This window comes from Sitophilus oryzae, unplaced genomic scaffold, assembly GCF_002938485.1.
Source record: "Sitophilus oryzae breed Bouriz unplaced genomic scaffold, Soryzae_2.0 scaffold_222_pilon_pilon, whole genome shotgun sequence".
Classification (NCBI taxonomy): Eukaryota; Metazoa; Arthropoda; class Insecta; order Coleoptera; family Curculionidae; genus Sitophilus; species Sitophilus oryzae.
The window spans coordinates 35,719-49,249 of NW_022146777.1; the positions used below are offsets into that span (position 1 = coordinate 35,719).

At 32.9% G+C, this 13,531-nt stretch overlaps 1 protein-coding gene across 1 annotated transcript; it reads left to right on the forward strand.

Annotated features, from left to right (window-relative positions):
- Positions 1 to 484: 484 nt before the first annotated feature.
- On the forward strand, positions 485 to 13,092 carry LOC115884241. Its single transcript, XM_030902744.1, has 4 exons — positions 485 to 656; positions 12,013 to 12,246; positions 12,703 to 12,776; positions 12,856 to 13,092. Exons 1-4 carry the CDS (start codon positions 485 to 487, stop codon positions 13,003 to 13,005), a joined length of 630 nt encoding a protein of 209 aa, XP_030758604.1. The 3' UTR covers positions 13,006 to 13,092.
- Positions 13,093 to 13,531: the final 439 nt, after the last annotated feature.

Consider the following 13,531-nt stretch of genomic DNA (forward strand, 5'->3'; position numbering starts at 1 on the left):
TGGTGGTGTTTTATCAGTAAAGTGCTCTAATAAGAAATCTTTTAGTTCTTCCCAATTTTGAAACTGTTTATATTGTGTTACCTCTTGTGCCTTCCCTTTTAATTTAGTACCAAAAATTAAATCTACTAGTAATTCTTTTTGATCCACTTTGACAATTTTTAATATTGAATCACAATTTTTTAAGAAAAATTGGAGTGAATTTGCGTCACCCTGACCATCAAATGAATTTATTAAATTCAGAACATCAGTTGCGTCTTTACCTCCTGCCATTATTATATTTTATTAATGATTTATTACTTTAGTTTAAGAATTATTATTTATTTTTATAGATGTATTTTTAGTTTGAAGAGAGAAAAAAATATTTACGAATTTTAAGCAATATTTTTTTTTTTTTGTTATTGCAGCCAGAATTATTATTGTCTTAACTTAAATCTAACTAACTAAAATCAGAAGAAAAACAGTAGCGTCACAATACAGTAAACAAATGAAAGACTTACCCCGTCATCATCTGGTGAAAACAAAAAGCTTCCCTGGAGACTTGCTGCTGCGTCTGGCGCTCCTTCAGTGTCCCCCAATGTCTACGTCTCGTGTCGGGCTTCTTGCTGCTGGTGCACCTTCAAGAACTGCCCGTTGCCTCTATCTTCTTCCAAAAACTGGTAGGTTTTCTGCTGCGTCTGGCGCACCTTCAGAAACCTTGGTAGTTTTTTACCGCTGCCACCAATGTCGTGATCCTGGATTGGACCACCGTCGTCACCAATCTTGTAGTCGCTGCCACAAATGTTGTAGTTCTCTATTTGACTCGTATCACCACTTGTTGGGAATGTTGAATGCTTTATTTTTTATAATTAAATTCTTACTAAGTTGTTATTACTTTTATTTTTTAAACTTTTAATACAAAAATATAATTTAGCAGTATTACGTCTATGAAAAATTTTTATGAATGTCCCCGGTCCCTTCTGTGACCGTGCTTTTATGAGAATGCCCTCTCCGAAAATCCACGGGCGTACCTACTATTTCTTAATAATATTTTCAGGTAGGTTTGCAAAGGGACAAACATGACCATTTCTTAAGTAAATAGAAACCAGACATCGCGTCTGAAAGTAAACGAATTACAAAGGAAAACTAAAAATGATGCAACTATTTATGACTATTTCTTCCAAATTTCATCTTAAGGTAATGGTTCTGTTTATTTGCATCACCCATCTTTCTGAGAAGAATAATAATGTTGATGGTATTTTTCGTACCTTAAATTCTTTAGGCATAGCCGTAGAATAAGGGTAAAAATAATATTTTATACAATTTGTCGAATATACATATACATATAACCATATTAAATGTATGTTCACAACAGTGTGTTATGCAGGGTTTCTCGTTTATAAGTCGAGATACAAAAATGCGGTTTTCACATTACGATGTTACTTTTTTATGAAACTAAAGATGCTACATATAGATATGTCCTAGCTCTCTTACTTCTTAAAATACAGGGCGAATCTGAAATTATTGCGTTTTTCGATCCCCTTTGTATCATAACTTATCGAAAAGGTAAAAACGGTGTTCTGTACAGTTTTTCACGTAGAATGCAGTGACGTAACGAGTTCTTCGTTGGAATCTGTCTTTTTTAAAATGACTTTTATTTAAAAAAAAGCGACGTTTTGTATATTATTTTATTTTCCTTGTTACGGGCTTTCTAAAATACTTATTTTCATAAACGGGGTAAAAATGCATTATTTAACTTTATTACATAGTCGGCCGGTTTACTCAAAACAATCAACTAATTTATTCGACGTAAAATGTTGGTTATTGGCATGTTATTTAAATGCAGAACAAGTTCAGTTTCCGTGTAGTTTATCATAATATCACGATTAAATAATCTGATAAAATTTATCTGATAAAATTAAGTTAAATAAAATAATAGCCGTTTAGCAGTTTAGCAGTACCTAAATAAATAAGTATAGAGTATAGGTATTATAACTTTAGAAAGCTCATAACAAGGCAAATAAAATAAAGAACATGAATTTGAGTCATTTTTCGAAATAGACAGCTCCTAACGAAGAACTAGTTTCGTCACTGCATTCTACCTGAAAAACGAGACACGGGCGGTGGGTAAGTACTCAATAGGCAGAAAAAAAACAAAATCAGGGTATCCGGTATATACCTGTACATTTAGATGAATAGTCTAATTTTATAAAAGGTATTTCCAACGACCGCATAGTAAATATCCGGTATAATACCAGAAATATACCAGTAATATCAGGAACCTAACTAACCTAATATAGTGGTATATTCCTGTTCCCAGTGATATACGGGTATTTACCAACCGCGATCGTCACTCCTTTTATAAAATTAGGATGTTCATCTAAATGTACAGGTATATACATATGCACAGATTTTATTTATCTACAAATTGGGTACTTACCCACCGCCAATCACTGACCCTTTTCACTTTTTCGATAAGTTATAAGATTATCGAGATACAAAGGTTATCGACCAATGCAAAAATTTTTACTAATTAAAAAATAAAAAGTATAAAAGAAAGAAATAAGAAATAAATTTGAACTAAGACGGCTAGGATAAATCTGTGTAGCATATTTACTTTCATTCATTCATAAGTAGAACAATGATGTGAAAACAGCATATTTATATCTCTACTCATAAATCAGAAACCCCATAAAACACACAAAAATGGGACACCCTGTACATCTAGCAATCGCCAGTCGATATAAAAATAGATATCACACACAATAGTCTTAAAAATGGAAGGAAAAGACAATATTCTTTTCATATTTGTGAAGAAATACATGTCCATATTTATGTAATCGTAGCGACAAAAATAAAAAAATAGAAATAGTGTGCATGATGCCTTTACAAAAATATCTGAAGAAATGGGGATTGACATCAACGTTTAATTAGTATGTCACGTTTCATAGTTTCGATATAAATGACATAATAAACTTTACTCTATTGTTGACTCGCCTTGTACATTCATACTGATATACCTTGTACATGATACTGAAATATTCGGATTTATTAAAAAAATTTGAAAATTATTAAAATTCAATTTTTATTTTTGACACACAAATATTTTGTGGTATGTTGTTGCATAATCGACTAATTTCCAAGCATCGAATGGACGAAGGAAGAAAGCGAAGGGACGAAGGAACGAAGTGAAGTGAGGAAGGGAAGTAACGGGAGGAAGGGACGAAGGAGCGAAGTGTGAGTATGGGGCTTAACTCGTTGGCATTATTATATGGCGAACATAGGCAGTTTTCTTCGCAGTCATTGACACTATTGGCAGTCGCTTGGCAGTAAAATGATGTTTGGTGGTACCGTTGATTGAAAGAATTGGGAAAACTTATTTCTTCAATCAAAGGTAGTACATATACATGAGACAAAAACTACAAGACAAACTTGCGACAAAAATGGGGAATTCTGGCAAGACAAACTTGAGACCAATTGTCCACACCGCAAAGGACAAAAAATACAACAAAGTCAAAAGTTTAGTTGTTGCGAGATGAGTTTTATCAACCATGTGTGATTTCACTGGTCTACTACTGTTGCTAGCACAGGCTATCCACATTGCGTCGACAACTTGTAAAATATACGAACAAAACAATAGACACTTATTTGATCTTTACCTACTCGAGACGGAACATTGAAAAGTCTCCGAATTTTCAAACAAAACAAAAATGAGACAAAAATGTCGCAGAATGTATTGGATTTGTCGCAATTTTGTCGTAAAACATGAATGTTTCTGTTTTGTCGTTGTTTTGTCTGCTTGGTCTGGACCCGGCATTAAACTAGAAACTAAAATAACTTTTTAAATTATAATACTAAATGATTTTATTGTAAAAAATGTCTCTTTTAAAAACTTTTACCCGTTGAATTAAAAAACTTGTTGGCAATAAAATAAGAAAAATAAATAAATAATACGTAGAATAGAGTAGTGGTAAAAAGCCGTAAAGATGCCTGTAGAAAAAAAATTAAAATGTTAAAATTAAGTTTATGGGTCCTTCGTTCGATTTTTTGAACGAAATTTTAAATTCAATGGACAAAGCAAAGAAAAGAAAAATAAAATAAAAGAGGCATACAAACTAAAATCTAAAAGGAACTGATTATGAACGTGTATAAAATAATTTTTATTTTGGATACCTCTGTTAGAAGTGTTATTTGAATAAATAAAAAAGATACGTCGACATTTAGAATTGTGTTTTTTAAATCCCGAGCTTAGACTCTAAGCAATGTTTTCCGAGAGAAGTATTTTAAGACGTCTGGCTCTTTGATATATCTTTTACTATGCTCTCTAGAACAGCATGCGGCCCGTCTGGCTGCCGGTAAACGTTGCACGTTCACTACTGCGCATCGGAGAGAAGATCACTATATTTTTTATTAATTTAGTCCTATAAATTCTAGTATTGAATATAAATCAAACATGACTCCATAGTGCAGTGCGTAGAGTTTCCAAGACCACGAACCGATGATTCAGAGTTCAAATCTGGGTCCAGGTCAAAGAGTTTTTTATTTTATTTTCGTTTATATTCTGATAGTAAAGTATTAAATAATTCTGATAATTAAAAAAAACAAATATTTAATACTTTACTATCAGAATATAAACTGAAATAAAATAAAAAATATTGCCCTGAACCGGATTTGAACTCTATGTAGATTATGTTCGATTAATATTTAATACTAGAATTTAAATGACTAATGAAAATATAGGATCTTCTTTTAATGCGCAGTAGAGAACGCAACGTTTACCGGCAGCTAAGACGGGCCGCAGCCCAGCTGTTCTAGAAAACATAGTAAGATATATCAAAAAGCCAGGCATGCTTAAAATACTTGTTCGATGTTACTAGCTCTCGTACAATTAGTCCTTGCTTCCTAAGTGGAAACCAACTTCAAGGAGAGCTCAAGAAGCTGGAAGACTACATCCGTAACCTGGAAAGGGAATCTTCCATTTGACAAAAAGTGGGATAGGTTGGTGCAAAGCGCATCCTCATATCTTTACTAATAACGGAGATACCATATGATTTCAACCAAAATGGAACACCCTGTACATGAGTATGTCTTCATTTTCAATGGCTAGGATTTTTTCCACGCTGCTGCTAGACATCTTTCTACAAACTGGCAATTTGGTCTTGTGTTTCACGTCGGCAATATTTGAGCAACATGTTGCTCGAGTTGTTTTACTAGGCTCAAAGATACTGGGCCCATAAGAACTACTACATACCTGAAAATTAATACAAACCTATAAAACTTATCTTTACTAATTTTAGTATTTACAGTACTAGCGTGTACCAGCGACTTCGTTCGCGTCAAATTAATCATTTGTAATGGTGATGATAAAGCAAAGCAAGAATTTCCATTAACATACAAACTGGATAAAATTTTCTCACATTTATGTCAGCATGAGAAAAAACAATATAGCGATATTATTATATAACTTTGTAATATTTGAGGGGTAGTTTCATCTCGTTGGAATTTTGACTTTCAAAAAATCCGTTTGCCAAAAAATAAGCTTTTTACGTCAAGCAGTTTAAGCAGGGTCGTGGTTAGAAAGAGTACCCAACTTTTTGGAACACCCTGTATGATTTTTTAAAAAAATTTTAAAATATGTAAAAAACCAAATAAATTATGCTTGTTCAAGCGTTTTCCCGAAAAGACTAACCGTTTTTAAAAAGAGAAATATTGTAATATTTGAGGGCGTTTTCACCCTCTTGGAATTTGAGATTCAGAAGCCCCTCCTTATCGAACCTCTACACCCCCACAGTCAATCCGTTTGCCAAAAATCAGCTTTAAACGCCAAGCAGTTTAAAGCATAATCGTGATTACTCAATGGTCATATTTTATGAAACACCCTGTATAAATTTATAAACTTAAAAAATAATAAAACAACAAAATAAAATATACGTGTTTAAGAGTTTTTCCGAAAAACTCACCGGTTTTAAATAAAAAAATATTTTTAATATATGAGGGATAGTTTCACCCCCTTAGAATTCGAGTTCTTCGAAAAATCCCTTCTTATCGAACCTCTACCCTAAAGTTAATCTGTTTGTCAAAAATCAGCTTTTTACGTCAAGCGCTTTAAGCAGGATCGTGATTAATCAATGACCAGATTTTTCAAAACACTCTGTATACATTTTTAAAAAATCTTAAAATATGTAAAAAACAAAATAAAATATACGTGTTTAAGCGTTTTTTCGGAACCTTGACCGTTTTTAAATAAAAAATATTGTAATATTTGAGGGGGTGGTTCCACCCTCTTGGAACTGGAATTTCGAAAAATCCCTTCTAATCGAACCTCTACACCTAGAATCAACCTGTATGCCAAAAATTGAGCTTCTTACGTTGAGTGGTTTGAGCAGGATTATGATTAATCAGTATGTCAGTCACTTAAGGTTTTTATATATTAATATAGATTGGATAAGTCAGAGGTTATCCAGTTTCTTCATAAATAAAAACACAAGAAATTCCAAAACAACAACTAAATATTATACGAATGTTAAAAATAGAAACAACGGCATTAGGAAAACCCCAAAAGAAGTAAAACATTTTAAAAAATAGCCTAGCGCATTTATCAGTTATTTCACCAAGACCCGATGATGATGTTCTGGTAAACCAGATCGACTGGCATCTTCCTTTTTGTTGTCTCGCTTCAATACCAATTAATTGCATCTACTTACTTTTATACGTAGAAAATGTTAGTTTTCTGTTTATTCCACATTAGTTTGCAATGTTGCTCGCTTACGCTTATGCTCGGACTGTTATTCGTTCGTCACCTCGTGTTATTGGTGGAAATGAAAGAAAATTCTGCTGGTTTTCCTCTCGTTCTTAAAATGATTCTGGAACAATTCATTTTTAAATCCACTGTATATCGAAAACGGTAAGAGCAAAGTATACTAAACTATATATTTTTGAAATTAGCTAAAATATGTCTACCGGACCATGCTAAAATATGTGGGGGTTTCCATTTAAAAAAAAATCAAGATGGCGTCGTATCTGTCAAAATTGACGTTTTAAAAAATTTTGGTGTAGAGAATCGGCATCCGCGCGAAAAATTACATTAGAAAATCTTTCTACTATCTTTAAATACCAAACAGGAAAATTATAAATCGAGTGAGACACTTAAAATGATGTCCCTGTACAGCTATATTTTTGAAAACAATAAGACTGGATATTTCGTTACTAAAACAGATATCTACATCTATACCTTTGTCTATACTCTATACATACATACGAGGCGTTTCAGAAAAGATGAGAAGGATACGAAAACAATATAGCATATACGGGGTGTTTCAAAAAATATGTGCCATATCTCGTGGGGAGATTCCTCACGTAAAAATTAATAAAAGATTTATTTTTCATATCGACATAGGCCCTATTCTGCTTTGTTTCGTAGCTTGATTTATTATAAAGTTTTTCTTCCAAGTACTTTCAACGTTGTGAATAAAATTTTGAGGGTAAAAGCACAGGTAAAAGTTATTCTAAATGCGACATATTTTAAAGTTAAAAAAGTGTCGACATATTAACCAGGGACGTGCATATGGGTTATCACCGAATATCAATCATCAGAATAATTTTCTAAAAAACATATGTACGCCACTGACTTTTTTTTTCTTGTTAGCGGAATAGTGTAAGCAGGTTAATGCTGCTTAAAAGTTGTCTCTTGATATTTTGTCGATTTATGTCATCATTGGCATGAATTAAACATGTTGACTAAATAATTATTAGACTGAAATCATAAATTTTAAATTTTTTTGAGCTAAAAATTCAACAGAAATTGTTTTATAATCATTTTTTCGAAGAAAAATTTATGATTAATTTAAAAAAAATAAAATTTCCCAAATTTATTATTTCAGTCAAATAACTATTATAAAATAGAAAACAAATTTCTTGCAGTATAGGTATATAATAAAATTATATATGGATTCTTGCCACTTAACTGCTGATATAGAAATTTAATTCTACGCTGTGTTTGTCATAATGTGGATCACTACCTGCTCTCACTACCGGTTTCGGAGCCCTACTCCATCATCAGGTGAGCTTGGGCAGATCCACAAAATGACAACCACAGCGCAGAGATAGTTAATTCCGACTTGTCGGAAAGTGTCGGTTAGATATTCAGTCCCGAACGGGAGATAGCGGCCTGCGTGCAATGGTAGTACTTTCGTACCACCGAGGCGAAACTATCGATAGTAAAAAGATGGTAACAGGCTTTTTTTCAGGCAAGCCAAATTATAAAATAGAAAACAAATTTCTGGCAGTATAGGTATATCGCCTCGGTGGTACGAAAGTACTACCATTGCGCGCAGGCCGCTATCTCCCGTTCGGGACTTAATATCTAACCGACACTTTCCGACAAGTCGGAATTAACTATCTCTGCGCTGTGGTTGTCATTTTGTGGATCTGCCCAAGCTCACCTGATGATGGAGTATGGCTCCGAAATCGGTAGTGAGAGCAGGTTGATCCACATTATGACACAGCGTAGAATTAAATTTCTATATCAGCAGTTAAGTGGCAAGAACCCATATATAATTTTATAACTATTATCCTATTATATATACCCAACATGTTTATTTTTTGTCAATAATGACATATGTATTGACTATTTCCATTTTAAATATCTTGAGAACGGTTGCTCGTAGCGATTTTTACCAAGAGACATTTTTTACGTAAAAAGTCACGGAAATGCATATTTTTTCACGAAGTAGTTTTATACAGGTAGGGACAAAAATGTATTATTTTTCAAAATAGTTAAGACACATGTAGGTGGCGCCCCCCTACTAATAGGAGCTTTGAAAAAGAAGACTAAGGAAGGAGCATAATGCTATCCATGTATTCATGCATGGTGGGCGGAAAAAGCACTCTAGGGTGGGGATCCTTGAGAGTTCTGTTTGAAACATTCCAATGTGTCAAACAAGGACAGAAGAGACAGAGAAATCTAAAATTTCCGACCCCGGCAACTAGGCGCATTTGGATTGTTCTAATGGCCAGTGGCGTATCATTTTTTGGAACGAATTTAATTAGTAAAGTAAAAGTAAAGTAATTAGTAAAATTTTTACTTCATATTAATATATTACATTAACACTTTCAGATGACTTTTGTTATAAGGTCTAATATAATAATATAATTAATATCCCACATATACTTGTGTTGAAACGTTAGTAGTTTTCGAAAATCGCTCCAACGTCGATTTTCAATTTTAAAACTGAAACAGTTTAAAGAATATAAATATTTATCAGTTACTTCTATATAAACTTTTAGTTACTTGAATTTTTACAGGGTGACTCAAGATGCCGAAACAGTTCTATATTAGGTTTAAATGGTTGGTAACTTTTCTTCCATTTTTTTTTAGAATATGGAGGCAATGGTAAAGCACATTTTAGACATTTTTGTCTAAAAAAATTAATTTGTCTAAAAATTTGTCTTTGTTGAAACATAGGTGGCGGAACATATTTTCAAAATATAGTTATAGATTTGACATTAAATTTCCATTCCAGAAATACCTAGGGTTGCCACCTGTCCTTTTGAAAAGGACAGTCCTTTTGGAATAACTTGTCCTTTTGACTTTTTTGACTTAAAAAGTCATTTTTGTTTATGTATTTTCCCTGAGAAAATTACCTATAGCAAACAGAAATATTCTTTTCGTCCAAATTTAATTAGAGATGTTAACTTATAAATAAAATTTTCTTGTTTAGAATAGGCAACATTATTTAGAACTTCCCCGTTTAATCTCAAATGATAGTTTAGGTTTTAGTTTTACCTTTTTTGATCTTAAAAGAACTTTTCAAAATTAGTAATTAGTAACGATTTAGTTAGTTCGCAATCGATAACTTACACCTCCACCTCCCCCCCCACTCATCCTTTTGTTTCATAGTACAATGTCCGTTTTCTACTTTGCACAACGGTGGCAACTTTAGAAATACCCTCTCTTAAAGCCCTCCCAAAATTCTAAATTCAAATAATTTTTAAAACTGTTTACTGTAAACAACATAAAATTAAACAATTGACTTTCGTCCGCGACGGACCGTCCGTCGTGTTTTTTTAAGATAGCCGTCGGACGAACTCCGTCGGACGGAGCATACGCGCCCATGTGAAATTGTTCATATAAACTCATGGTACTTGCTTCATCTGAAAGCGCTGTAAAGCAATAAAATGTAAAAAAGGTCGGGTAAACACCTTTGTTTATTTGTTGAGCAAAATTCCTTTAGAATATCGTATACCATAATGATCAAAATATGACGCAATTTTAAGAGATCAAAAAAATGTCGCTTTCTGGCTTATAATAAAGCTTCAAATGCAATGTTTATATCCAAATTTGTTATGATCTACAACAGTTTGTAATTGAGACGAATTATAATTCAACTACCGGCTACTACGTTCTTGATTTAATAGATCAAAATTCAACAAATATACCTAATTAGAAATTATTGTGAGAGGCTCCCTTGTGGGACGCCTATGTACAATTACGGCGGAAAAAACAATACCTAGGTACCTGTGAAAAGACAAATTCGGGTAATTTGAGCATATTTTTCCACACACTTGTCACTGTCGTACCATAATGAAAATTCGCAGATTCAAAAGTACGTTAAACAAAAACAAAAACTACTGAAAAACACTGAAAAGTTCACTTCGGTCTTGATTCCGACTTCAAACACATCGTAAGCTAAACGTAGTACGCTATAACGGACCAAGGGCCGTCGCGAGGGTTGGTGGGACGGACGGCTCATTTCATTCTGGAAGACTAGCAGCGACGTTGCCAATAGTTCTAGACGTTTCAGCACATTAATAAACTGTCCTTTAATAGTAATGCATATAATATATCCTCTGGTTAATAACCATATTATTACGCATGCTTCTTTAAAAATAAACTATTAATTTAATTAAGAAATTGAGATTTATTGATATCCGGTGAAGATTTTAAAGTCACCTTTTCTGCAAATCAAATTAAGTAGATAGGCGCAAATTTGATATGTGGCAATGTCGCCTTCTCTATCTCAGTTGGTTTTTACAGTACGTCGTCAACCTCCGATTGTTTGATCGGGTTAAAATGCAAAATGTTATATCTGTTCTTACTAAATCTATAGCATAATGCTATCCATGTATTCATGCATGGTGGGCGGAAAAAGCACTCTAGGGTGGGGATCCTTGAGAGTTCTGTTTGACGATTCATTTGACACATTTGAATTTGATTTGAAATTTTGTGGATTTGTCAGTCTTTACGGAGCTTATTTTATGTTATTTATTATTTATTCTACTACTGATAGTTGTATAAAGGTAGTAAATCTAGATGGAAATTGTGGCAGAACTTAAATTAACAGTGACACTATCGCGATTTATCGAAAAAGACTCTAAAATAGTTTGTTGCGATTAGATGTCAAAGAATTTAGATACGTTAATTTGACTTACCTGCTTTAATAGCGTATCGGATGTTTATGTTAATAAATACTTATTATAACTTATCTATTTTTATTAGAATTATATATTTTTATAACAATTTTAATAACTACCAACATTTATTCACAACGTAAAATAAAATAACAAATTATTGAGTCTACCCACGTCTACCCCTACATCATAGTTTTACATTTTTTTTAAATAAAATTAGAACGACACTGATAAAACGGAATTTAAGTCGGCCATATTTGAGGCCCATCGCGGTGTACCTAAGATTTTTGATATGCTCCTTCCTTAGTCTTCTTATTCAAAGAATAGGAGTCATATCGACATCAAAATCTCTCTTGTCAAAAAACTCTCAACACCAATTTTCATCCAAATATTGACGTTACTTCACAAATTATTTGGAAAAAAGTCGAAATAAAAACGAAAGTTCTACACCCTGTATCTCCGAAACTAAGCATTTTAGGACATATATTTATACGATTTATTTTGCTTATTTTTATCTGCAGAATATGCTGCCATAGTTGTAACACCCTGTATACTGTATAGTTCGATAAATTGACAGAAAAACTGTTTACTACAGACTGGCATTTTGTGATGTTATTCTGTAACGAGAAAAAAAACATTGTTTTGTAACAATTTATCCATTTGCAGAATTTCTAGAACCACTTTTGAGACTGCCAAATTTGCATCGCCAGTGCATGAGGTGTTTGTGCCACGTGGCCACGGAATGTGACTTGACCAGGGGCTGCGTGAAAGGCTATTGCGGCCCCTATAAAATCAGCAAAATTTATTGGAAGGACGCCAGTGAGGTCACCCTACCTGATGATGACAAAGAACGAGCAGGAGGTACACGAAACCTAAAAAATAAAGTGTTCTAGTGTTGATTTGCGTAATTTTCTGATTAAACCTGATTAAACACGAAAAAATAAATTGAATTCTTAGTTCCGTTCTGTATACAGGGTCTGGGATTAGTATGTCGGTCATCTGTAGCTCATAGAATAAAAAACTTGGTAATTTTGTGTAAGTACAAACCTATAGGACCTATAGTATGTACTAAGATGTATTTCAGGAAAAAAAAATTAGGATGGCTCAAAAAAGTATCAACAAAAATAAAAAAATCAACAAAATTGGTCCATTTTTTTCAAAGTTACAACTCGTATGAGTAATGAGTAATGAGTAAAAAATTGCTGTGATATTTAATTTGATGTAGTTTTGAACGTTTTTATTCTAGGAGCTACACAGATGTCCGACGCATTATTGCCGGCCCCTGTATAAATAAACTTGATTTGTTTTTATTTTTAGCTTACGAAGACTGTGCCTTATCATACCAATGTGCCCAAAGAATAGTACTAAACTACATAGCTAAATACGGAAGGGTATCTACCATTTTTTGACCTATTTCTCTACATAAAAAAGAACGATAATAAATACGATTATATTGGAACCTTTTTTTAGGATTGTAATAATGACGGTGTCACCGACTGTGATGACTACATGATGATCAACTTCAACGGTGGATACCAGTGTCATCCGCCACTGAACAGAAGTGAAGCAGGAGTAGGATGGTTACAAAGATACAAAGCATGTAATCCTAAGTTATACTGAATGCTACATTGTGTTATATACTTTTAAAATACTTGTAAATTACAAATAGTTATAATAAAATTTTGTGTGTGTTTTTATAGCAGAAAAATAGAAAATATATAATGTAAACAGGGTGTCATTGAAATGGTGTAAAAAAAGATGTTTTAAAAATCATGAAATTTTTGATTTTCCAATTAATTATTTAATAACTACTTGGTTACTTTTGAACCACCATAACTTTCATAAGTTTATGTTGATTAACCAGTTAGCAACCCATCAGAGCAAACTCTAAGTATTTAAGTTTATTTCTTTAGAAATTTCTTTGACTCGCCTTGTATAGAATTGTAATTTATAGGATCTCCAAGCCCTACTATTTATTTCTATTTTCTTATACTCAATACATCGTCCTGGCGAAACAAGATTTTCTATATGCACAATACCGGATTTTCTCATTAACTATAATTAGCAACTTAATTGAGTATACGGAATTATAGTCAATAAGTTATGTTTGTAAGGATTTTCCACAGGTGTATTTGAAACAATAAAT